The following is a 27,587-nucleotide window of genomic DNA, read 5'->3' on the forward strand; positions in this document are numbered from 1 at the left end:
AGCTGCTCAGTATGAGTACATAATCCTTACTACCACAGCTTTTTTGGAAGATTATAGCCACGGAAAACTGCAAAAGTGTTGCTACTGCTTTCAACAACATTGCTGCCCTGAATTGAAAAGGCGCTATCGACAAAGATCAATGGGAAACAGTTGTGATGAACCAGTTGTGTCTGGGAGTGATATAGCCATCTATTGTATTTCATGAACATGTGAACAGCTCTAGGCAATAGAGACCCATCCACTTAGCTAGATGTGGCTGGGGGGTAGTTATAGCCTCTCTTTCACATGACCCATCTATATACTTAGACAAGTGTGTCTGGGTAAGCCTTATATAATAATTAAAATATTTCAAAAATTATAAAAAATGTAGCTGGGCACTTTCTATTTTTGATATTGCTACAATGCAAACACCTCCTGTATCCTGTGCATGTGACACATACATTTTGATTTGATTACTGTGTGTTTACCTGAGACAGTAATGTGAAGAACAACATGACCAGCACCAAAGTCAGATGAGGATATAGGACTAGATAAAGTATATTTTTACCTGGAGTTTTGCCTTATTGTAGGCTACTACGTTCACCACTTTTAGTCTTGAAATATTTGGTTGTTTACTACACTCACTCTGTTTAGCACATGGCCTCACATGTGAATCCTTAAAGGGATGGGTGGGGCTAAGGCTTAAGAGGGTGTGAACGATGCTGAATGGGTGTAGGCAAAGAAACGCTCTCCAGTAGGTGTACCAAAAATTCAAGGTCCATTTTCTCAAAAGTGGGGTTACAAGTATATCAACTTTCAATGCAGCATTACTTTCCCATTGTTCCTCAACTGCAGTGCATTGTATACAAATGTAAAGCTCTGAATCTGTACTTTTATCCAACGTAGAAAACACAATTTCGAAAAGAGATGGTCGGGCACATATGTAAGTGCAATTGCTAAATACAGTATGTATTATGCTGCCAATTGCTCTCGTCTGTTGTACACCTTTTTGATGCTATTCATGCTCTCAGTTTGTGTGCCATGTGCTCCCTTTGTTCTTGTTAATGTTTGGCAGTTTTCTAAGTTTATTACATTTGACCGTTAGCCCATTTCTTTCCTGTTTATTCACCCGGCCCTACTTCTTCATTCATGCACTTTTATGTTGATTTGCCCCTGATACGTATTTTTTGTATCTCCTCCTAGACCACCACATCCTTCCTAACCCTACCAACCGGCCTTACAAGCCAACAGAATCGCCCCCCACCCCCCCCGTCCCAATCAACTCCATCTCATTACATGTTGACCGATGCCCCATAGTGGCAGCAACATTGAACCTAACTTACAGTCCACCCTAGGCTAGTCCTTTTTTCTATGGTCCTTCGAGTCGGATTCAATTGCGGCCATGAAAGAAGAACAACCTGACAATCCTATTCTTGGCGTTTCCACACCACTGCGCTCTGGACACGTGGTCCAACAGCATGCTCACCTCCAAGAATATGAGGTTGAATACATCAGCCAAGCCGAAGGAGGCCCAGGAGCCATCCCTAAATCCCCAGACGGCAAACAGAGGCCCGAAGACGATGGGGCACTCCAACGCACCCTGGCTCTACTCCAGCCTCCACAGGCTCTACTCCAGCCTCCTCAGCCATCTCCATTCCAGCCCCCACAGGCTCCATTCCAGCCTCCACAGGCTCTACTCCAGCCTCCTCAGCCATCTCCATTCCAGCCCCCACAGGCTCCATTCCAGCCTCCACAGGCTCCACTCCAGCCTCCTCAGCCATCTCCATTCCAGCCCCCACAGGCTCCATTCCAGCCCCCACAGGCTCCACTCCAGCATCCTCAGCAAGCTCCACTCCAGCCTCCACAGGCTCTACTCCAGCCTCCTCAGAAAGCTCTATTCCAGCCTCAGGCTCTACTCCAGCCTCCACGGGCTCCACTCCAGCCTCCTCAGCAAGCTCCACTCCGGCCTCCTCCATAGGCTCCAGCCAAGGCTCAAAAACAGGCTCCAGCCCAGCTTCCTCTCGCCGATCCTCAGCCTGTAGTGCCCCCGACCTATCTGCAAAGTATGGTGCCTCCAATCCAACCACCCTTACCAAACACCTACAAATTCTATGCGAGGTCAACCAGCATCCAAGTAACAAAACCTGCCTGGTCAACTCCCCTGTTACAGAGTTATCCTTAAACTAGTCAAGGTAACCCTCCACAACAAAGAAAGATCCCTTGATACCTATGCAATCCTCGGTGATTGATCTGAGAGAACCATTCTCCTACAAACAGCTGCCTGCCATCTCCAGCTACAGGGTGAGGCTGAAGAACTAACACTGCAGAGCGTGAGACAAGAGGTCGAAACCTTTCAGGGCTCCACGGTATCGTTCGAGCTAACCTAGGCCTCACATCCAGGACAGTCTTTCCAAATAAGAGATACCTTCACAGCAGACTGGCTTGCCCTTGGCAAAAATAATAAACTGACCACATCCCTCCAGAGAAGGTACCAACACCATTGAGGACTACCTCCAACTCCTATCACTCATGCCTCCCTCTTGCTACAGTACTCATCGGTGATGACCACACTCATCTCATTGCCCCAATCATCCCAGTAAGACTAGGCCCTTCTGGAGTATCTCCAGCCAAAGACATCGAGACTCTCTCTAGTCCCAATACTGCCCAGTGCCTCTTTACATCCCTCAGTTCCCCAACTACTGAGATACTCTTTTAGAGAGGCTTTGGCAACTCAATGTGGTCCCCCAGAAGAGTGAGAAGGTAGCAACCTGATCCAAGCAAGACCACCAAGCCATTGAACAACTGTAAACTGCCACAGCCTGATGTCAAGGTGGACAGAGTTGACCACTACACCACTCCTCTCCTTAGAATCAACACTTCACTACCATTGAATGTCTCCCAAGAAGTTGTCATGCCCCGCCTTCGTGCCACAGAGTCTCGCCTAGCAAAGGACCCAGACAGAGCTGTGTCACACCCTAATGGAATTATCAAACTCGAGTAAGCTGGATATGTGGCCACACTGACACCAGAGGTGGAAAAAGCCAATCGCGAGAAGCATGGTGCCTACCTCACCATATGGTTACCCACAACAAGAATGACCGCCTTGTCTTTAACTGTTCCTTGTCCTACCAAGGTCCGTTAACAGCCTGCTACTGCCAGGACCAACCTCGGGGCCTTCGCTCCTCGGAGTACTACGCCGTGTCAGGGAACATGCAGTTGCAATAAGCGGCAAACATTAAACGAATGTTCCACCAAACAAGCCAACCTGGTGAAGATGTAAGAGATTCAGTGGACCACTGCTTCTACAGTGCATTTGGAAAGTACTCAGACCCCTTGACTTTTTCCACATTTTGTTACGTTACATCCTTATTCTAGCATTGCTTAAATTGTTGTTGTTTTTTCTCATCAATCTACACACAACACCGCATAATGACAAACCAAAATCCGTAATATTTTTTACAATTGAAAGATTTATTACGTTTCTTGTTTTCAATCAACCAACAAAACACATTCCACATTCACACATGCGGCAGACATAAATAATAAAATAAAATATAAAACAAAACAAACTTGCAGCAGCACTAGTAGCGTTCGTATTAGCTATTTCCAGCCTTAGCTGAGACGACGAGCAAAGTTTTTGCAGCACCTTACACAACATGTATCTGCTTATTTCCCTAATCACCCCATTCACTCTGTCCAATTTGAAATATAGTTGAGTAGTGGAGACCAGAGTCTATCAAACTTGGGCTGTTTCTTGTGGAGGTCATAAGTGAGCTTTTCAAGAGGAATAAAGTCTACAATCTGGTCAATCCACATTTTAAATGTAGGAGAAGCATTAGAAGCCCACAATAGAATACATTTCTTAGCAAAGTATGTGATTGTAATAAACACATTTTCTCTGTCAGGATCAAGAACAAAGTCCTGCTGGGCATTAAGAAGATAGATACACGGGGTCATATCAAACTGTACATCGAGTATTTTCTGTGCAGCAGTATGTATAGGTTGCCAAAATCTGGTAATCTCTCTACAACTCCAAAATACATGCATATAGGTTCCACTTTCAGAGGTACATCTTTTACAGTCAGGAGAAATGTCTGTATTCATTCTATGGAGTCTCACTGGGGTGTAATAACATTTGTACAAAAATGTGTAATTCGATTCTTTCATTTTTACATTAGCAGAGGAGCAGTATACCCTGTTGCAAACCTCCTCCCATAACTCATCCCTGATAGTCAGACAAAGGTCCTTTTCCCAGATTATTTTCAAAGGAGTAAAGGAGGAGCCTCCTTTCTCAGAAAAGAGTCTATAGATATGAGATTTTGCCTTTGATGGATTGTGCTGTAGCAAGAAGGGTCTCAACTTCATTCAGCTGAGCTCTAAACCCCCTTGGAAGTAAATGAGGAAATGATGTGTCTAATTTGAAGATATTCTTTTTTTTAATGGATCTTGGCACATTGAATTCAACACAGAGCTGGTTTTCTGATGAAACAGGTCTGAAAAGGTCCTGAACCCAAAGATTAAAGTTGGCATTACTCAGGGCTTTTGGCAAGTCTGGGTTGCATACTATAGGCGAGTGAGAACATATTTGGGAGGAAATGCCAAGTTATTTCTTACTATGCTAGAAGGGTGCTGTAAATCACAAAGTTTTTTGGGGCTATATTGCCCACTTCACTAAAGTTATTCATGAATATAATTGAGCTTAGGGGCAATGAACCAGAGGATTGGGCTTCTATCTGAATCCACATTGAGTCTTGTCTGTTTGTGATCCATGTTAGCATGTTGCGGATTTGGGCAAGACCACCCTTAGATTCAGGTTTCGATAGAGTGGAGAACTTGATCCTCAGTTCTTTATTGCCCCATATACATTTGGTGATGCTTTGGTTAGTTGTTTAGAAAAAGGAAACTTGGACATAGCATGGGAGCACCTGAAATAAATAGTTCAATCTAGGGAGGATGTTCATACGGATAACATTGATTCTTCTGACTAAGCTAATTGGGAGGGAGATCCAGGTTTGGAGAGCGTTCTTGATTCGATCCAGGAGTGGGAGATAACTTTCCTTAAAAAGGCAATTCAGATCTGGTGTTACAAAAACCCAAATGTATTGAAACCCCTGTGTCTTCCATTCGAACGGACAGAGTGTCTTCAAAGAGCTGTTGAGTGTAAGATTGAGAGGACAAACAGTGGATTTGTTCAAATGTATCTTATATCCTAAATACTTGCCGTACTGAGCAATTGTGTCTAAAATGGGAGGGATTTCTCAGGGTTGTATATGTAGAGCAAGACATCATCGGCGTAGAGCGAAGTTTTGTGCTACAGGCCGCCTGCAGAAACACCCATAAAACTTGGATTGCTCCTTATCAACTCTGCCAAAGGCTCCGCCCCCAACAAGTAGAGCACGGGGGACCGAGAGTATCCTTGTCTTGTACCACTTCCCAAAGGGAATCGGTCAGAATTCAGACCATTAGTAGTCACCATGGCATTTGGATGACAGTATAGGGACTTCATCCATTTAATAAAGTTTGGGCCCATATTGAACTTTTCTAAGACTGAAAACAGAAAGCTCCACACCATCCTGTCGAACACCTTCTCAGGATCAAGTGAAGCCAGCAGGACAGAGGTCTTCTGTGCGTTTACTTGATCTATAATATCAAAAAGACGGTGAATGTTATGAGAAGAGAACCTGTCTCTAATAAATCCAGTTTGGCCCGCTTTTATTATTTTGTGAAGAAGAGTATTTAGTCTTTTGGCGAGCAATTTGGTAATTATTTTTTAGTCGAAATCCAACAAGCTTATGGGCCGGAAGGGCGAGCAGGATAGAGGGTCCTTGTCTTTTTTGAGCAACACTGTAATGAGGGCTGTGTACATACAGTCTGGGAGAGCTCAGTTTTTGCAAAAATCATCCAGCATTGGCATGAAAATAGGGCTAAGCTGGGGCCAAAAAGCTTTGTAGAACTCTCTGAGGAATCCATCTGGGCCTGGGGACTTGTTAGGTGGCATGGAGGTGATTGCCTCCAGGACCTCCTCAGGAGTGAAGGGGGAGTTGAGATCTTCTTGGTCGGTCTCTGATAGTTTAGGTAGCGAGATTCCCTCTGGGAAGGAATGGAGTTCTGCATCTGTATGTTTTCTCTCAGAAGTATATCGTTTGCTGCAAAAATCATGAAAAGTTAAATGTATCTTATTTGGATCATATGCTAGTCGGATGGCCATGATTGTACACTCTGACTGCTCTTTTTATTGGTAAGCCAGCAATCTACTAGGCCTATTGCTATACTCATGGTATTTCTGTTAAGTAAAGAGGTCAAAGTGGAGGTGGACAAAGGCGTGATCTGAAAGCGCTATGGATCCGATTGTACACGTGGCAGAATTTATGAAAATCTTTGGGATAAAAATGTAATCTATACGAGAGTAGGTGTTATGGACATTAGAGTAGTATGTATAGTCCATAGATGAGCTATTAGTCTCTCTCCAGATATCTATCAGTCCCATCTCTTTAGTAAGAGAGTTCAACATCTTTGCAGATCTGGGATTTGTGGTGGGGACTTGAGATGATTTGTCTAGGGTTGGGTTCAGGGTACAATTAAAATCTCCGGCCAACACTCCAAAGGAAACACAATGCTTATTGAACAGGGTTATCATTTTCGACATGAAAGCAGGCGTATGCGTATATATTTAAGATAGTAATTGGTTGCCCATACAGTGACCGACCCAGTTATCAGAATAAATCTCCCCTCCGGATCAGATGTTTTTGTCAATTATGAATGGAACATGCTTATGGATAAGTATGTCTGTGCCTCTACTGTTTGATTTGAAAGACGAGAAAACACCTGTCCCACCCAAGCTCTGCGGAGTTTGGAATGTTCGGCATCACAGAGGTGTGCCTCTTGCAATGTCTGCTCTTTCCTTTTTAAGAGCAAATAGTGTCTTTTTCAGTTTTATTGCATGACCTAGACCATGGCAGTTCCATGTCAGTAGATTTAAGGTACTAGTCAACGTCATCGAGCAGTAATCAAACTCTAGTGGAAGTCATCTCTGGGAATAGGTGGATAATAGTTATAGCTACGATCACATAAAATGAAAATAAATGGTGTACATAAAAGAACAATCTCTGAACACCCCAGCCGAGTTCCAAAACAACTCGACATATCCCGTTGGATCTATTACCCCCCCGCTCAGTCTCAATTCTGTGTTGCGAAAAACGGGAACAGTTAGCAACGCACAATGTCCCCTCCCCCAAAAATGCCTCATCCTCTCTGCCCCGCATTAAGTAAGTGACAACGTAGCCCCCGTCCAGACCACAGTAAAAAATTGGTAGAAAATAAAATCAATAGCCCAGCCTACAAATATCTCCCCCAAAGGACATAGGTCTAATCGTTTGGACCAAATAAAACAGAAATGATGGAGCAAATCCTTAAGAGGGATCTATAGGATAAGTTGTTTGTTTTTATTAAAACGAAATATCAACAGGATAAGACCATAGGCATAGAATCGACACATTGAGCCTCTCGTTAGGTCTGTAAATGTGTCGTAATCGACAGGCTATAAATGGTGGAGGCCTATGTGAAAATGATAACTACAAATAATAATTTTAAAAAGGGGACATAAAAGTAGACTAAAACGTTAGTAGGCCTAGGTTAGGCTATAGGCCTATCCCTCTCTCAGCTAAAAGAAAATAAATACAAATTAGACAGTTATAATGACATTTAGCTGGGCGGGCGGGTGGGTTATTGGATGGCGGCCATATGTTGTCTTACCTCCATTAGTAATAACAGTAATCGCTTTTAATCATTGGTCCATTTCTCAGTGGCCAGGATTGTCCTTCAGGTTTTGCCTCTTCGGGAGTTTTGATGTGTCGCAGGGCTCCTTGGTGAAGAATCCTGAGCTCATTTGGGTATTTGAATCCCCTAAAGACGCCTCGGTCAATGGAGTATTTCTTCACCTTGTCAAACCTCTGTGCTTTCGGCGTATTCCAGAAGACAGGTCCTGGAATAAGGTGAGTTTGGCGTGTCCCACTGTAATGGTGTTGATTGTCGGCGCCTGTATGACTCGTTCCTTGTCGGTGAATCTCAGGAAACGTATGGTGATTGTGCGCGGTGGTTGTCTTGGCTGCTGATGTGGGCCTCAGTGCTCGGTGAGCTCTCTCCAGTTCTATGGGCCTGTCGGTGGACAGGTGGAGTCACTTGGAAAGTTTGTCTTGCAGGTAGCAGTGGGATGTTTCCCTCTTCTTTTTCGGCCAGATTTAATAGAACACAATTATTCCTTTGCCTCCTATTTTCCAGGTCCTCTGTTTTCTCTTCCAGATGCTCTATTTTCTTTTTAGCAGATGCTGTTGTTTCCATGGCGTCTGTCAGTGAGTTTTCCATGGATAGGATTCAACCCTCTGCCTCATCCAGGCGCCCCGCGTTGATGGTTATCTTGTTGTTGATGTCAGGCAAAGAATTTTCCAGGGTTGTCACCTTGCCCCCTATCGCACTGAGCTGAGAGTTAATGCCATCTAATTTGATGTTGAGTTCGGTACATTGGGATCTCAGCTCAGAAAGGATGTCTTCGACAGAGTGCGAGGTTGGCAGTTGTTGGGCCTCGGGAGGGGACGGGTCCTCTTGCTCCTGGCTAATGGCGCTAGCTTTTTCTGAAGCTAGCTGTTTCTTGGAGACTTTTTCTGAAGCTAGCTGTTTCTTGGAGGCTTTTTCCGTGGCTATTGCTCGAGTCCGGGTAAAAATGTCACCTGTAATGTCGCCTTTTGTAGCTGCCATGACTTTTTGACTAATGACTAATGAGTTTAACTTGAAGTGGAGGTAAGATGAAGAATTGGAAACTATTTGTGCGGAGCTCTTAGTTCATGCAGCCTTCTCGTTTAAGGGTCACGTGATCCCCTCCAAAAACAGATTTTCTAAATGTGTAAATGTATAATAAAAAAAATATCACATTTACATAAGTATTCAGACCCTTTACTCATCACTTTGTTGAAGCACCTTTGGCAGCGATTACAGCCTCGAGTCTTTGTGGGTATGACGCTACAAGCTTGGCACACCTGTATTTGGGGAGTTTCTCCCATTCTTCTCTGCAGAACCTCTCAAGCTCTGTCAGGTTGGATGGGGAGCGTCACTGCACGGACATTTTCAGGTCTCTACAGAGATGCTCAATCAGCTGTCCGGGTGGCTGGTCAGATGATCCCGCAGGTGAAGAAGCCGGATGTGGAGGTCCTGGGCAGGCGTGGTTACACGTTGTTTGTTAGGCCAGTTGGAAATACTGCCAAATTCTCTAAAATGACATTGTAGGCAGCTTATGGTAGAGAAATGAACATTAAATTATCTTGCAACAGCTCTGGTGGACAGTCCTGTAGTCTGCATGCCAATTGCACGCTCCCTCAACTTGAGACATCTGTGGCATTGTGTTGTATGGCAAAAGTGCACATTTTAGAATGGCCTTTCATTGTCCCCAGCACAAGGTGCACCTGTGTAATGACCATGCTGTTTAATTAGCTTCTTGATATGCCACACCTGTCAGGTGGATGGATTATCTTGGCAAAAGATAAATGCTGACTAACATGGATGTAAACAAATTTGAGAGAAATAAGCTTTTTGTGTATGGAAAATTTTGGGATGTTTTATTTCAGCACATGAAACATGGGACCAACACATTACATGTTGCATTTATATTTTTGTTCAGTGTACAATACATTCAGAAACACATTGAGGCAGAAGTAGCCCTTAACTACAGATCTAGGATCAGATTACTCTACTTAGTAATTGTAAGTTTAACTACTAGTCTAGGGGATGAAATATCTGGCCTTGCTTTATAGCACTATTTCACGCAGCGGAGACATTCTGAACATTGGCATAATACTGTGTGACATCAATGTGTGGGAGCAGATGACTAATAATTTGGCAGTGATACATCACTGGTGTAAATTAGCCTGCATTAAACAGTGGAATACACTATATGGATTAAAGTGAGCTGAAGGAAATCAATTTCTGCTTTTGTGTTCCAACTTGTTTCTACCTCGAATTAGTCATTTTGGAAGTTTTTCTTGGTAAGCCCTTTTCCAATTAAATACACTACTTCCTCATTGAACAAAACACTTATTTTATAATAAAAACCTGACCTGAGAAACTGAAATGTTTATCTCCACGACAAACACATTAGTCATAAAGGAGTGAACGTTGTGAGGTGAGACTTACTATCTATATGCGTTATTTGACATCTGCATCACAAAGTCGTAATGAAGAAATGCAGCACAGACTGCCAGTAGTGAAAGTACGTGTTTATGATCATTCCTCATGTAACCTATAGACATGGTGCCACTGCCAAACATAGGTGCCCACTGCCAAGAAATCCTGGGTGGGCAGAGCTCCAGCACTGGGCATCAGTCCCATCCTGGAACCTCCCCACCAGCTCACTTTTATCACTGTGAGATGAGAAGGGGAAGAAGAGAGGAAGTCCTATAATGCAGAAGTGGTGGCGAGGGGCCGGGGAGGGATGTGACAATAGTTACTGTAAAGCCAAATTGAAATGACCATCCGCAATATGAAAATACACTCTCAGAAGGTTGTTGCATACTGACAGACAAGACTGAGTGACACCCATTACGCACACCTCAAACACTGAGGACACAGAAACACACTGAGGATTGTACATTTGAGTAATTTAGCAGATGCTCTAATCCAGAGCGATTTATATTGATGTCACACAATGACTACTAGCCACCACAAACACTCCAAACGGCAATAACAGGTGACAAACAGGACAGGGATGACTCAGCAACACCACACATGTAATCAATTTAACCACATGATGGAAGGTACTCAGTGAAGTATAGGACTTTTGTTTACCGGGTCTGCATGTCTCAATACATATGGCAGTTCTCCATATAGCCTACAGCCTTACAAGGTCCAAAGTCCAGCTCCTCAATAGGCACTGGCTGCCAATCTAATATAAGGTGTGTCTCGAAAGCAATTCATATTATTTTCTGTTTCCACACCTTTTGTTTTTAGTGCACTAGAATTAGGCCTTTTGCTGTTAAATAAAATATAGACATCAGATAAGGAGAGCACTGACTTGTCACATTGACAATGGTAACAGAAAACAATAGGCTATTCAAGATTCAATGGCAGGTGCATTCGCTACTAGGATGATGAGACCTCGCGCGTCGCTCATATGCACACGTGAGCACATGCATAGGGACCGGTAAAATATTTGGCGCCCCTCTTTTATTAAGAGTTCGTTTCCTACCTGCATTGCCACAATCCGCACATGCATCGTTTCCAGGTCTGGTCAGGACATCTAGCAAGAGCCGTTTATTCGTCTCCGACTCCGAGGCCATAGTCACCGTTTGATCTCCACCCAATCCGAAAGACTTCAATACAAAGCACGTTAACTAGGATAAAGCAACAATCAAATTGTGACCTTGTACTTTACTCAAAATTTAAAAAAAATGCTAATAATGAATAGCCTATGATATATCAGCTTGGATGATGTGATGATTTGAAGGTTTGGCAAGTCTCTCTCTCCTGACTACAGCTCTATTAGGCTACGAAGTCTTGCTAACTGCATTATCTCAAGTCTGTCATCCCCTCCTTTTACCCAGACTCATCCTTCTGCAGTTGCAGTGAGACCTCCAGTGGTATGATGATCATGAAACAATTTCTGACTACCTGTGTAATTTTTTATTTCTGACAGTGACAGCCAACATATGTATACGTTTTTATGAGGACTACTTTGTGCACCTTAGACAAAATAAACTATTTCACTGTTAAAGATTTGACAGCAGACTGTAGCTGGCTCGTACTTTTACTTATTTTTGTCACAGAATGTCTAAACTTTGTTTCTGTCTCTTTAAAAGTTAGCAGATTGTCGAAAACGTAATCGATGTTATGGGTTGATTATTCATGTCTAGCTCAGAACGTTTGTCTACGTCAGAACTATGCGGTGCTTCATATATACTGCAGGCTTGCATGACTTATTGGTGAAGGTCTTGTTTATTTTTTGTCTCGACCGCTACAGTATGCACTTTAGCAGTAAGTTTTTTCGGCCCTGTACTCCCGACAAAGGATAATTTCGGTAAGAAAAATAAACAACTTGTTGTTGAGCAACAGACTCGTTGATTCAAGCAATAGCTTTTTTATTTATTTGTAATTATTATTTGAATAACTTCAAATTGTACAAACATACGGAAGTTGAATTATACATTGAAAATGTATATTTAGCCAGCAATAGCTGCGTGACGTGCGTAGCAACTGGATCGTCACTAGTTGCCACAGTCATAATTATGGCTAAACCCCACCTACAGTGCATACGGAAAGTATTCAGACCCCTTGACTTTTTCCACATTTTGTTACAGCACAGCCTTATTCTAAAATGGATTAAATAAACCAAAAATCCTAAACAATCTACACAGAATACCCCATACTGACAAAGTGAAAACAGCTTCTTAGATTTTTTTGCAAATATATTCAAAACAAAAATACCTTATTTACTTTGAGAAGTTTTGCTAGCTTGAGATTTCAGTTTAATCTTCAGAATTTCTTGTTTAACAGACTCCTACAAATCCAAGTTGTGTGCTACACTATTTTAGTATAATTTCATTACATCAAACCTGTCTATGTATACAGTGCATTCAGAAATTATTCAGACACCTTCCCTTTTTCTACATTACAGCCTTATTCTAAAATGAATTAAATAAAACATTTTCCTCATCAATCTACACACAATACCCCATAATGACAAAGCAAAACGTTTTTTTTTAAACATTTTTGCAAAGGACCTTATTTACATAAGTATTCAGACCCTTTGCTATGAGACTCGAAATTGAGCTCAGGTGCATCCTGTTTCCATTGATTATCCTTGATGTTTCTACAACTTGATTGGAGTCTACCTGTAGTAAATTGAATTGATTGGACATGATTTGGAAAGGCACACACCTGTCTATATAAGGTCCCACAGCAAAAACCAAGCCATGAGGTTGAAGAAATTGTCCGTAGAGCTCAGAGACAGGATTGTGTTGAGGCACAGATCTGGGGAAGGGTACTAACACATATCTGCAGCATTGAAGGTCCCCAAGAACACAGTGGCCTCCATCATTCTTAAATGGAAGAACCACCAAGTCTTTTCCTAGAGAAGGGCCTTGGTCAAGGAGGTGACCAAGAACCTGATGGTCACACTGACAGAGCTCCAGAGTTCCACTGTGGAGATGGGAGAACCTTCCAGAAGGACAACCATCTCTGCAGCACTCCACCAATCAGGCCTTTATGGTAGAGTGGCCAGACGGAAGCCACTCCTCAGTTAAAGGCACATGAAAGCCCACTTGCCAAAAAGCACCTAAAGGACTTTGATCATGAGAATCAAGATTCTCTGGTCTGAAGAAACCAAGATTGATTTCTTTGGCCTGAATGCCAAGCGTCACGTCTGGAGGAAACCTGGCACCATCCCCACGGTGAAGTATGGTGGTGGCATCATGCTGTGGAGATGTCTTTCAGTGGCAGGGACTGGGAGACTAGTCAGGATCATGGGAAAGATGAACGGAGCAAAGTACAGATAGATCCTTGATGAAAACCTGCTCCAGAGCACTCAGGACCTCAGACTGGGGTGAAGGTTCACATTCCAACAGAACAACAACCCTAAGCACACAGCCAAGACAATGCAGGAGTGGCTTTGGGACAAGTCTCTGAATGTCCTTGAGTTGCCCAGCCAGAGCCGACTTGAACCCAATCGAACATTTCTGGAGAGACCTGTAAATAGCTGTGCAGCAACACTCCCCATCCAACCTGACAGAGCTTGAGAGGATCTGCAGAGAAGAATGGGAGAAACTCCCCAAATACAGGTGTGCCAAGCTTGTAGCGTCATACCCAAGATGACGCAATGCTGTAATTGCTGCCAAAGATGCTTCAACAAAGTACTGAGTAGAGTCTGAATACTTATGTAAATGTATTATTTCAGTTTCACACTTTTTATAAATGAGCAAACATTTATAAAAACCTGTTTTTGCTTTGTCATTATGGGGTATTGTGTATAGATTGATGAGGGGAAAAAACGATGTAATACATTTTATAATAAGGCTGTAACGTAACAAAATTTGGAAAAAGTTGAGGGGTCTGAATACTTCCAAAGGCACTGTATGGAGACAGTGATGGAAGCATTTCCTCAAAGTTACCCAAACAAACATAATCGTATCGCCACACACACTTTCCACGCCCCTGTATATCTAAAATGTATCTTCTTAAAATCAGTTTTTTAAACCTAACCTAAAGACCAAACTGCAAATATTTGTTTATTTTTTGATTAAGCCAATTTCGACTTTGTGGCAACTGCGCAGCTTCACATAACTTCTGTAGTTTCCAGCTGTAGCTGGTTGCTTTTCAAATGCCATGGAAAGGGGCATTTGAGCACATGTGTATGAGATCTGTGAAATGACAGTTCAACTGCTTTTGCTCTCCCTGTAGCTGTCTAGTGTTTGAAATACAATGCAACATCGCATCTCTTGCCGGAGACTATCCAGGCTGTATCACATCCGGACGTGACTGGGAGTCCCATAGGGTGGCGCACAATTGGCCCAGCGTTGTCATTGTAAATAAGAATTTGTTCTTAAAAAAAAAACTTGGCAAGTCAGTTAAGAACAAATTCTTATTTACATTGACGGCATACCGAGGAACAGTGGGTTAACTGCCTTGATCAGGGGCAGAACGACAGATTTGTACCGTATCAGCTCAGGGATTCGATCCAGCAACCTTTCGGTTACTGGCCCAACGCTCTAACCACTACCTGCCGTTCTTAACTGATTTGCCTAGTTAAATAAAAAGTACTCAAATAAAAAGTGCTTGAAAGACAGCAGCTATTATATCTCCATGTGTCAAATGTTGAATCCCAGATGGATAAGTGAGTGTGGCGCTGTTCTTATTTCCTGTTGAGAATGAGATGACTAGATATAAACACGACTGCTCTCATCACCAATGTGAAACTATCCTCCGCTATTTCAGGCAGCTGATGGCCAAAGAACCTCTGGAAAAGCTGGGGTTCAAAGACCTGATGGACAAACCCAGCCAGGAGGCCATACACTGAACTTCCCTTCCTATACAGATGGATACTGTCATTTTTGTCAAAAATGTTACCTTTAACTGTTGCAGTGATATACTAAACATGAAGATAGTTTCCCCGCTTCCTCTCCGTGTGTATACAATGAAAATGCAATATTGTAGACGGCGTTTCAAGCTTCGTATAAATATTTAGGTAAATTAACCATGCCTTTTTTTGTGTGGGTTTGATGTTGGATATAGATTGACAGTAAATAAGTTATTTGAGGTGGCTTACAGTTCTCACCGGAAGTGGTGTTTCACGCTTGTGTGCATGCACATGGTACACAAAATATCTTCTCTCAGTCTAGCTAGCCTACACTTCTGCATAATGAATGAGGTAACATGCTTTGAGGCTTGTAATCAAGTGTAGCAAAGTGCCTTACTAACTACTCGAGGCACTATGGAATGTTGTAGCATGGTGTGATTGAGTCTGACGAAAACAAGTCACCTTTATTAAAACATCAGGCAGCACATGTCAAGCTGGCTCAACTAAAGAGTTGTAACAGTTGCATATTAAAACAAAACGCACAAAAACTAAAATGAGAATTCTGTAATCACAATGTGTCAACCACAACTCAGCTGTTGAGGACAAAAAACCCCGGGTTGAGAGCAGGGCTCACTTCACTCCTCGACACAGTGCTAGCTTGCCTCAGATTGAGCCTAGCAATCAACATGATGCTTATAGACCAATAACAATACACTATGACGAGAGAAAGGCTGTCATGCTTTCACCTGTAATGTCCTTCGAGATCAGTGAACATGGAGGGAAGGACTAGGAAAGGAAGCTAAGTAGAACTTTGGATACAGCCAAACTGTTACAGTGGAGAACAGGAAGGTGGGAGAAGGATAGGAGGGAGGAGAGTAGCTGTGAGGTGAAGAGGTTTCAGGCAGCTCTACCGGGAGGAATTGGAGCTGGAGCGTGAGCGGTGGCGTCTGCGACCGGGCGAGCGTGAACGAGTCCTGCGGCGAACCGGAGAGCGTCTCCGCGGTGACCGAGATCTTCGGGAAACAGAGAGAGGAGGATGAAAACAAAGGTCAAGAACAGGGGGATGACAAAGGTCTTTAACTTTACAACTGAGGGGATACATGGTCATCTGCCATTCATTCTGTAATCAGCGATTCAGAACAGAGGATACAGATGTTACCATAATAAAATAACAGGAAAAAAGTACATCTCTGTGTAATAAACACAGAAATGTACTGTGAAACATGTAATTATTGTGACTGACAAACATCCACACACACATTGACATCAACACTGTAGGAGACTGACCTTCTCCTCAGGCGTGGAGGGGTGCGTCGCCACATCGGGGGTGGTGGGGGCATCCTGCGAGGGGGGGAGGGCCTGCGAGGGGGCGGGCGTATTACCCTAGGAGCCAGCACGGCAGTGGCTGTGATCTCCTGTCCGTCAATCTGACCTGCAGACAACAGAGAACAAATAGAGGTACATTTTTAAATGATGTTCTAATTGTATGATTCAGGTAAAAACTCTGAGGATAGGTTATGGACAGAGAGTTCAACAGAGTAGAGCGCTGTAGAGTTGACTTTTACAATGCATTCAAACTAGAGATGCTAACTGCATGTACACCCAGAACCATTGGTCTCCACCAACCTCCATCCATCTGTTGAAGAGCCTTCTCGGCCTCATCGGCATTCTCAAACTCCACGTAGGCGTAGCCCTTTGACAGGTGTGGGCGGAGCCTGTCCACAGGCATGTCAATCATCTTGATTTTGCCATAGGTGCTGAAGATCTCCTGGATGTGTTCCTGAAAAGAGCAGAGACTTTAGTCAAAACCCAACCCCCGAGATATTGCTCCTTACTTCAACAAACCTCCAATGCCTTCAACATGCGGTCTGCAGCTTGACACAAAAAATGCATTCAAATAGGCTATATGGAATCCCATTGATGTGCACATACACTGTATTCATGTACACTTGTAGACTGGGTGAGTCATTTTGACTCACCTTGACAACGTTTCTGGTGAGGCGGCCCAGGAACACCTTAGTTGGTCGGGGGCTGGGGCTCCTCTTACGCCTCTCCTTGTCATCCTTTTTCACTGATGACTTGGATCTAGAGGACAAACAGAAGAGGTCTTACTCTTTATTCCTTCACTCAAAAAAGATGTAACTTCCAAGATCACAGATCCCATCTCCTTAATCCTGTTTTTGGATTAGCTTTAGGAGTGATCACAAACCCTGGTCCAGCAGAGTTACGGAGCATGCAGGCTTTTTTGTCAGCCCAGTACTAACATACCTGAAACAACCAATGAAGGTTTAAATGTTAAACCATTAGGTGAACTGAAAGTATTTAGTGCTGGTGTGGAACAAAAGCCTGCACACACTTTAACTCAGGGCTGGGATTGGAGACCACCGCTTTACAGGTCACACATACTTGGACCGTGAGCGGCGGTGGTTGTCGTGGCGGCGACGACTGGGCGACCCGGAGCTGGTTGAGCTAGAAGATCGGGAGCTGGAAGACCCGGAGTGGCTTGAGGCAGAGGAGGAACTGGAGCCGCTGGAAGAACCGGAGCTGGAGCCAGAGCTGCTACTGGAGCTGGACCTGAGGGAAGAACGGGAGAGGGGCATACTTTAGACCCGAGTGAAGACAGAAAGATGGGCTTACTGTGGGGCATCAGAAAGCAGTGACTGCAGAGATAAGTTGTGTGATAAAAACAAGAGATGCTATGGTAAGGGTACAGTGATAGTAAGAGAGATGAGAAAGGAGGTCACAAATAGTGTCTGACCTGCTGCTCCCAGTGGAGCTACGTCGCTTGCGTCCCTTCTCCTTCTCCCTGCCCCTGTCCTTCTCAGCTCCCTCCTTGGTGGCACCCATTTTCTCCTTTCCTCGCTCTTTTGCCTTGTCATCCATATGCTCCTTTCTCCTCACTGGAGAAGGTGCCCTGTAGATTGATAGTAGAATGACTGTCTATATCTAGTTAGAGGACAAGTAGAAACTATTCAGACTTTAGCTACAATTCCAGTCTGTGATGCAATATGTTGCATATACAGTATGTTTGTGAGCTTGTTAGTGAAACTCTAAGGCACATAACGTTACACATCTATAATCCAAATATATCCTGCTGGCTAGATCATTTCAGTGATATAACATTGTCTTGCTTCATGTCGGTCAGCTGATAATTCAGGGACATGGCGGGAAAAACGATCTAACGTTACTTACGTTGTAGACTGAATCTGATTCGAATTTTCTGAACCGACAATAAATCAAATCTGTCTGTGCCCTTGAGCAAGGCACGTAACCCTGATTTACTAAAGGGGCGCCATACTACTATGGTTGACCCTGTAAAAACAACACATTTCCCTGCACTTATCCGGCGTGTGACAACAAAACATATTTGTATGTTTTTTTTGGGCCGACGTGCCCACACAACTAGATTTATCTAGATACCCTCTATTTTGCTAATTCAAAGACACATCGGTGAAATATACTCGAGTCAAACTGCGTTTCCTAAAACAACAACATAACATCCATCATACGTCTATATACAATCGTTAATTCGACGATTAAAGCGGATTGAAAAGGGACATTTACATATTTGTTCTGGTTGCAGCTACACGTCGCAGAGAGATGACGTAGCAAATTGAGCCGGAGAATGTGACATTTCAAAAGACGCACAGCTCCCTCTGCTGTATTTTATTGGAATAGGACTCTTTGAGAGGTATATATTGTGTATCACATTTTGATACATTAAAGACAATATGTGGGATTAGTAGAGATGATGAATGTGTATGCCTCTTTAACATTGTAGCAACATCCTTTATTCTGTATAAATGTTCGATGTCTTCTTAAAAACAAATGGTTTATTCTATTTCAATGTGATGAAGCTATAAATAAATGTGTAGCTAATGCATAAACTGTAGTTAATACGATGTCTTTCATTTCTCTGTACACGTGTTTTTTTTTCTGTCCACGCATGGAGAAAGTTTTGACACTTCATTGGAAGAACCAGTGAATTAGTTAACAGTTGCTGCTTTCTCACCGGGTAACATTTTCTGTAACGCAACACGGAAGTGACGGCCCGCTTTCGCAGAAAGCGTTGTTTTGCTTAATCTTCAGCTACTTTTCAGCCAAGAAGACACCTGTTTTACAGTCAAACTTCACTATGTCTTCAGATTTTGAAGCCTATGAACAGGACTTTGGAACCCTGACAGCAGAAATAACCAACAAAATTGGAAGGATTCCCAAATTAGGTGGAGGTAAACCACGTTAAGCTCTATTAGTTTGCCAACGAATTACTTCTGTCATGTCAACAAATGAATAATGCAGCTAGCTAGCTAGCTAGTTTCACATTACACGTATTTTACGCAAATGTCATCATATTCACTGCCGAATATTTAGCAACCTAAAGCAATTCCACTAGCTTTGTGCTAGTGAAATAACGACGTTACCTATCCAACTAACTAGCTATTTAGTTTGTCAGCTATCTAGCTAACGTTCGCTATCAAAGAGCCATTAATAGGTATTGAGCATTCAGATGCTGTGCTGACAAACGCACAGCAGTTTAATTCTACATTTATGATGATATATTCTTGAAGGGAGATTGAATCCTGGTTCAATGGCAATAGGTTGTCCGGCTCCTAGCATTGGTACTTAATATAAAATATTATCTTTGAATCCTGGTTCAATGGCAATAGGTTGTCCAGCTCCTAGCATTGGTACTTAATATAAAATATTATCTTTCAATCATGTACCTAGGCTAAACATAATAGGATTGGACTTTTAATAAAGTAAAACGAGACTTCATTCATATCTAGAACATGATGTGGGCTACATTGAAAAATAAATAATTGTCTTGTTTGTGAAGATGTAGGCTTTAGTGGGACTGAATTGTTGAGTCAAGCCACTTAAAAGTGCAGTAGACCTAATCCATCATTTTATTTTTTCATTGTTCCACTTCTAAAGTGGGTAATAGGATATAAAGTAGGCCCACATCTAAGAAACGAGATGAAATTGCCCTTCCTCCCTACATTTATTCCACCTCAAAACACAAGAAAGAGGGTTTTGACACCAACCTTCTCAGATTGTTCTGAAATCGTTTCAGTAGTTAGAAATGGATAAGATTAGCATTCCTAAAAACATTATTTTTTTGAAATATAATTTGATCTCTGAGAAATTATGCTGATTGATTGCACCCATTTTAATTTATAGGATTCATATAATCTTCAAAAAATATAGTACGTAACATCTGATTTGGACCATACTTTTTCCTAAAAATGAGTAAGACATGAGGAATTCAATCCAATTATCAAAAGCCACTCACAGACCACCCACACCACACTAGAGAGCAATAGGCACTAACTCCGCCATGGTTTGTTGGACAAAGCCTATGGGAATATGAATGGAGTTTTTGTAGGGGTTTTGGATAAACCCCCGAAAAATAAGGTCTGTGGTAAACACAGGCTTAGGAGAACTTACAGATTTTGTTCTATGAGATCATCTTCATTAGTTAAAGGTAACATTTTGTGGATTTAATGCATTTATCTAATAAAATAAGCACGTTAATGTTTCATAATTAATAAAGGTTATGTTAACTGACTGGTATTATCTCATAGAATAAAACGTATAAGGTCTCCTAAGCCTGTGTTAACTTCAGACCATATTTTTGGCCTTTATCTCAAAACCCTATTCTTTCCCCATAGGGATGACTGAACGAACGAGAGGTTTCTATCTCATTTCTGTTTTTTGACTACAAGCTGGCGAGTGCTATTAGCTGAATTTCTCAGAGATCAAATACAATTTAAAATGGGCAACAGTAAACATGTCGTCCACCCCGAATGATGCAGCACCTTTGGGCCAATTGAGACTTTGTGTGTGATTTAACACGTTTTAGTTAATTACTGTACAGTAGCTCCCACCATCGGCCAATCAGTGTAATTTTGGAACTGACTGATCTCTATAGCGAAGATGCGTCATTCATCCAGGTTTCGTCCAAATCGGGCCAGTGCTGTCTGAGATATCACGTGTGACGAACGTTCCTAACACACAGAGACACATCCACAGTCCCCTCCATGATTTCCATAGTCCCCTCCCTGATTTCATCGATATGCATGTTCTTCCATATGTTAAGTCTTGACAGTGTTTGCAACATGTGTACCAAATTTAGTTACAATATGAATATCCTTGACTGATTTATATGCATTTATGTGCCAGACCACGCCCACGTGAATGGTTATTGGTCAATAGTGGCCATGTTGTTTTAGGTACTAGTCTGGAAAATATTGCTTTGAGAGAACCTTTATCCATAGATGCCACATATCAAATTTTGTGCAGCTCAGTCATTTGGTGCCAGAAGAGTAGTGTTTAAGTGGAAAATCCATTATGGTGGACCAGAGGCAGATTTGTTCCTTGTGAGGAGAGGTACCTATGTACCGCATTTCATGACTTTAGGTCAAACGGGGTGAGGGGCGTGACCTTTCGAAGTTTGCATTTTCAATCTCGTATTATAGCGCCACCATCTGGCCAATCAGTGTAGTTTAGTAAATGCCAGATCTGTTTGGCAAAACATATAATTCAGCCAAGTTGTCAAAACTGGGCCTGTACTGTCTGCAATATCTCATGGGACTTACTTACATAGAGTTGATTAACTATAGCGCCTCCTAATGGACGGAGACGGATCCACAGTCCCCTCCCCCATTTACATCGTGGTGGACAATAAACCATACAACTCTATGCACAAGGACTTCTTTTAACAATTTCCTTTTTTTTTTTTTTACTAATACACATTTACTTGAACAGTTCAGATGCGAAGTTGGGTAACATAATCACAGTTTGTGCTGTTGGTACCGTGTATGTAAAGAGTTGTGTGGTTTAACTTTGTAGACGTTCGTTATTGTTTCACATACATTTTTTTAAGTGAAAAAGACTAGTCTCAACATCAATCTGTTACCGTGGAATTGACCTTATTCATAGTTGTATGCTAATGTTCTTTATTTTGAGCTCAAATATTTCTTGTGAATGCTTCTAGTATAGGTCTAGTATAGGTATAAGTATAGTATAGGTGTAGTATAGGTATAGTATAGGTCTAGTATAAGTCTCCTTGCAAGTGAACAATTGTCTGACTTCTGTTTGCAGATAGCTGATTAGTATATTTGTAGCAGGGATGTGTTATTCTTACGGGATATTTACACCTCCCTAGACGTCTTGTCCTCTGCCAGGGATTTGGAGTGGGTGGAGGGAGAATGAGCCTAACGAGGGCATTTGGTATCAATGCAGTTATGCATGAGATCTACGAGGAATGACACAAAACACCTATACGCATCGATCCCCAATTCAAATGTTTAAGATACAAGTGCATCGGTTTGCAGACCGCAAAAATCGATCCAAATGTAGCATGCATCGGTCAGAAAATCGATTCGAACATTTCGAATTGCCGGTTCACAATATTTTTTTGCTCATATTACATTCTTTCTACCTTCCGAAAATACCTCTGATTTTGTGACAACTGATTCATCCTCTCCTTCAGCGTCGAACTCCATGTAACCACTCACTGTGCCCAGCTTCGCGTGTTGACCAATGCAAGGTAGACGGCCGGTTCCTGATCTTGCACATCTGTGCGGCACGGTCAGCATTCAAATGCTAAAATGGCTTGCGTGATATGAGGCTTCATTAGTTGAGTGACAACCTACGTCATTTGCTAGCTTATTGTTATCTATGAGCTGTTGAAGATGGTGTTTTACCAGAATAAAAGTCAGCTATTGCAGACAGAACTCTCATCTGGCAACGTGGGCCAGCATCCCTGTGCAATGATTTCTACTCCTTATAGTCCACGGCGTGATGAATTGAGGCTGTTCTGAGGGCAAAATGGGGTGCAACTCAATATTAGGAAGGTGTTCCTAATGTTTTGTACACACAGTATATATTCATTGGCCATGTCATAGCTAAATTATGAAAATGTACACATTACGAGCTGACACTTAATGTGCAGAAATGACAACTTAATAAGTGGGTGATGGGGATTTCAGAACCGAAGTGAGGGGACATAAAAACCTAGGCTACTTTGCCACTAATCTGATTGTGGTAGTGGGGTGGTAGATGCCTAGTCTACTTTATGGCTCAGATCAGGTGCCTATATCGTAAATACACCATAGACATGCATCACACACACACACACACACACACACACACACACACACACACACACACACACACACACACACACACAAAGTCAGCTCAGAGGCCCAACTCATGGGCTCCATCATCATCATATTTCTATTTAGAATGGAAAATTAATGTGTGGGGGGGGGGGATTTCTGTGATGGTTAAACGTTTTTAGTGTAAACTTAAGCTACTAAAACCGGATAAAAAGTATGTATAAAAGATAATGTCGAAATATATTTAGAAATAAGAGAGAACTAACAATCACCCGCCCCCGCTGCTATCTTTGCCACCCCGCTGAAAAAAAATCCTGGTTGAAGCACTGCGTAGCCAATCGTCTTGAAAGGGAAAGATACACATCCCTAAGATCTACCCATTACTAACTTTTCTGTCTTAGTCTCAATTTTAACCAGATGAATTTCACCTTTTTGTTCATGCCTTTTAGGAATTCGCTCCTGAAATTAGGATAAGAGACTGTAGAGAGGCCCGAGAGCCTAACATCATGTATCATAACTGTAAATATACCTGTACTGGTCTCATAGTTAAGTAAACACTTAACTTATTTTAAACACTTATTTTAAAACCAAAGGCTGTCTACATATTCACCGGCCACAGCCTGTTCACCCACTGAACAACAAACAAAAGATCCTGCAGCTGGCATTGTCTTCCTTTGCTTAGCTCATATTTGCTAGGTCTGTTGCTTGTTTATTTTCCTACGCTATGGCTCATGGGAATTTGCATTCGATTTGAATTGTCATGGTTTGAATTGTCTTCTTGACGGAAACAATGTGTCTCTTCCACAGTGTAATTTCACCATGTTTTCCCACCACCCAGCATGTTAAAATAAGCCCACATGAATATGAACTAAGGCGGAAGCCCATGATACCCAGCAGTCATTGTTACGTGTCCTCTGCTCCTACCAAAACAGTTTGCACTTGAATTTCAATTCCATTCCTACTCATGAAGACATTTCTCATTTCTTTCTCTCCTCCCTCAAGTGCCTGAACTGTGCCCGTCGGTTGGCAGCCCTAAATTTCATACGATGACAATAGCTTCGACAAAAGCTTTTTGTCCCCAGTGTTGCTGTGTTTCCCGACGTCACTTATGCACAATCGCTGATAATGGCTGTGGCACGCGAAGAAACGTCCTTGACCGTGTCTTGGCCAAGCCTTAAGCATTCACGCCAGAATCAAATTGATAATGTGTTTTTGTTTTGCTTTGTTACTGTCTGAAAAACGTGGGACTGAGGTTTGAATAAGAGTACAATGTATTGCAAGGTCTCGTTCCATTAAACATTTTTTTTTTTCCCTTCTCAAGAGTGTTTATGGAAAGCTGAAGGCCTGTCAATCACTGGCTATTAAATATTGAGCAGAGATACCGAGCTCAACTTACATTTTTTGCGGCCTGTCTACAAAACGACTCGTCCGTCAGACTGCGGTACTCCTAGTAAATAGCCATGCATATTTCAGGATTATCTTGTCCAGGCCAATGTTGGAGAGGGCTACACCACCTCACCTCGAGGAGAATCGCCCCCGGCTGTTTACTTGTGTAGGCTGTGAGGTTTTCAAATTGGATTTGATGTCTGACAAAAGGCAGTGCAGACTCAGGGGTAAAACAATGAAGATCTTCTCTTGGTTTTCGCACTTATGTCCTGTTACTGATAGGCTAGCCTTGTGGTTGGTTTTTGATCTGGAAGTTTCTGGTAGTGCGGGCTTTCAGCTACATGTCAATTGTTGGAAATCTGGTCAAATAGGCCTATTTAACAAACATTGGTCCATAGCAGGGTAGGTCTTTTATAATGATCCTTGACTTCTTAGATGTTGGTTTCAACTCTGGGCCGTCAAAGCATCAGTTTACGTTAGACAAATAAAATATATGTTCAAATGTGTACCGAGAATATTAGGAGTATTTATCTCGATTGTTGTTGCTGCTACTAGGGATCGGTGCACATACTGGAGTACACGATTCAAGATTTGCATTCGATTGCTGAAAATCCATTTGCCAGGTTACATTTATAATAACAAACAATGTCAAACTTTAAGATGTGTTGAATGTTTTTTGAGTAGCTGTAGCTATGTCAAACGGACTGAGAAATGACATGTTCATATCAGAACCAGTAATTGGAACAACCTGTCAACGTTTACCTTCAGACCTGTTTCACACATGTGGAGCACTTGCTACACATAACAGAATAAGTTCAGCCAGAATTGAGAGATTACACAATCATTTACAACATTCCATATTGAACTCTTATGGCCAAATGAGTTTCAAGTCATGATTTGCAATCGAAGCCTTTGGTGAGCGTAGAGCAGCGTTTTAGTCATTATTAGTGGGACTCTGAGTTGAGAAAATCTGGCAACCTACTAAAGCTGACATTTCTTTTTGAGTTGGTACGAGGTGTCTCGTTGCTCCTCTAACAAAAGCCAACAAAGGCCTTTTACACGTGGATAAATAAAATACTTCAAATGTGGCTCAGCGTGCGGAGAGAATGTGTAAATATATCTTCAGATGCATTCTGGTGTGTGTTTTCAATCCCCTTGTCGCGGGGGAGTTGGGTTGTTGTCATAACGCACTGCTCCTCTGTCGACTGATCAATATGTTTCTCCTGTTTCCTTTTCAGAGGAGAAGACACAGCTGGTTCTAAATGTCGACAAACAGCTCGAAGAAGTCAGAGAGTTGGTACGTCTTTGATCAGTAATTTCCGCTCTTCACATTAAAAAAAAAATATAGTAATAATGTATTTGGAAAAGGAAACAAGAAAATTTCACCGGTGCAAGAAGACAACGGCACCTGTGTTATCCTAACGGCGACATGACACGCACATACTTCACGTGGTGGAATGCTGTTCAGCACAATAACGGCGTGATCACTTTTAGCTTTTAAGTGACACACCCGTGACACATTTCGAGCCATTATTTGGAGGAGGGAGTCTTCCCGTCATGTTTAAAAATTTAAGGAAGTGAACTAATGTGTAAATTGTCGACGTAGTTGTCTTATTATGTTGTCTTGATTAGACTTCTCCAAATCCACCTCAGAGAGTCTTGTCTCTCTGTACCTCTAATGTACTCTACGTGACACTGTTGGGTCTCAACATGTCTTTAAAATGAAGGCCCTTCAAATTGATTGCATCTTATTTATTTACCAAACTGCCTTTCTGTCGTAACTTTTTTTTGAATCGTTGATGAATGACCTGAAGAAGAGCAATGTGTCAGTCAGCAAATCAACATCGAAAAAGATTTAGTTAGGGCTGCTGAAGTAGCTCATGTTGAAGTTTTGCTAGCTTGACATTTCAGTTTAATCTTCAGAATCTCTTGTTGTCTTACAGACTCCTACAAATCCAAGTTGTGTGCTACGCTATTTTACTATAATTTCATTACATCAAACCTGTCTATGTATACAGTGCATTCAGAAATTATTCAGACCCCTTCCCTTTTTCTACATTACAGCCTTATTCTAAAATTAATTAAATAAAACATTTTCCTCAGCAATCTACACACAATGCCCCATAATGACAAAGTGAAAAACAGGTTTAGACATTTTTTTGCAATTGTATTAAAAATAAACAGATACCTTATTTACATAACTATTCAGACCCTTTGCTATTGTCTCGAAATTGAGCTCAGGTGCATCCTGTTTTCATTGATGGTCCTTGAGATGTTTCTACAACTTGATTGGAGTCCACCTGTTGTAAATTCAATTAATTGGACATGATCTGGAAAGGCACACACCTGTCTATATAAGGTCCCACAGTTGACATGGCATGTCAGAGCAAAAACCAAGCCATGAGGTGGAAGGAATTGTCCGTAGAGCTCCGAGACTGGATTGTGTCGAGGCACAGATCTGGGGAAGGGCATCAAAAAGATGCCTGCAACATTGAAGGTTCTCAAGAACACAGTGGACTCCATCATTCTTAAATGGAAGAAGTTTGGAACCACCAAGTCTCTTCCTAGAACTGTCCGCACGTCCAAACTGAGCAATCGGTGGAGAAGGGACATGGTCAGGGAGATGACCAATAACCCAATGGTCAATCTGACAGAGCTCCAGAGTTCCACTGTGGAGATGGGAGAACCTTCCAAAAGGACAACCATCTCTGCAGCACCACCAATCAGGCCTTTATGGTAAAGTACAGAGAGATCCTTGATGAAAACCTGCTCCAGAGCGCTCAGGACCTCAGACTGGGGTGATAATTCACCTTCCAACAGGACCACAACCCTAAGCACACAGCCAAGACAACGCAGAAGTGGCTTAGGTGACAAGTCTATACATTTCCTTGATGGGCCCAGCCCCTCGAACATCTCTGGAGAAACCTTAAAATAGCTGTGCAGCGATGCTCCCCATCCAACCTGACAGCTTGAGAGGATCTGCAGAGAAGAATAGGAGAAACTCCCCAAATACAGGTGTGCCAAGCTTGTAGCGTCATACCCAAGAA

The 27,587-nt window shown here is 42.3% G+C and overlaps 3 protein-coding genes across 4 annotated transcripts in view; 1 reads left to right on the forward strand and 2 right to left on the reverse strand.

Annotated features, from left to right (window-relative positions):
- Positions 1–11,300, reverse strand: part of LOC120045454 (arf-GAP with dual PH domain-containing protein 1) — a 36,470-nt gene extending 25,170 nt beyond the window's left edge. Inside the window, exon 1 of the mRNA XM_038990337.1 lies at positions 11,210–11,300. Within this exon, the coding sequence (XP_038846265.1) occupies positions 11,210–11,300 (91 nt within the window). The remainder of the gene's footprint in view (positions 1–11,209) is intronic.
- A 4,169-nt stretch (positions 11,301–15,469) lies between these two features.
- Positions 15,470–18,644, reverse strand: LOC120045456 (RNA-binding protein with serine-rich domain 1-like). 2 transcript variants are annotated; one of them, XM_038990338.1, is made up of 7 exons: positions 18,596–18,644; positions 17,790–17,945; positions 17,438–17,605; positions 17,011–17,116; positions 16,658–16,811; positions 16,319–16,463; positions 15,470–16,044 (listed from the first exon to the last, which is right to left on the reverse strand). In XM_038990338.1, coding segments are annotated over exons 1-7 (837 nt in total). In that variant the 5' UTR covers positions 18,598–18,644; the 3' UTR covers positions 15,470–15,938. The 2 variants fall into 2 exon arrangements, with proteins under 2 accessions (XP_038846266.1, XP_038846267.1); XM_038990339.1 differs by lacking the exon at positions 18,596–18,644 and adding an exon at positions 18,224–18,589.
- Positions 18,645–19,079: 435 nt separating this feature from the next.
- LOC120045373 (vesicle transport through interaction with t-SNAREs homolog 1A-like) overlaps positions 19,080–27,587 on the forward strand; it is a 30,374-nt gene continuing 21,866 nt past the window's right edge. Inside the window, exons 1-2 of the mRNA XM_038990248.1 lie at positions 19,080–19,260; positions 25,779–25,837. Coding sequence (XP_038846176.1) covers positions 19,167–19,260; positions 25,779–25,837 — 153 coding nt within the window. The 5' untranslated portion in view covers positions 19,080–19,166. The remainder of the gene's footprint in view (positions 19,261–25,778; positions 25,838–27,587) is intronic.

The sequence above is a fragment of the Salvelinus namaycush genome, chromosome 4 (genome assembly GCF_016432855.1).
Source record: "Salvelinus namaycush isolate Seneca chromosome 4, SaNama_1.0, whole genome shotgun sequence".
Classification (NCBI taxonomy): Eukaryota; Metazoa; Chordata; class Actinopteri; order Salmoniformes; family Salmonidae; genus Salvelinus; species Salvelinus namaycush.

Bases quoted from the DNA above. Each gene is read 5' to 3' on its own strand.
- LOC120045456 (XM_038990338.1), bottom strand. The intron at 17,606-17,789 runs GTCAGACACTAT...TTCTTCCCTCAG, and splicing joins AGCTCCACTGGGAGCAGCAG to GTCCAGCTCCAGTAGCAGCT. The intron at 16,045-16,318 runs GTCAGTCTCCTA...TGTTTCCCGAAG, and splicing joins CCTCCACGCCTGAGGAGAAG to ATCTCGGTCACCGCGGAGAC.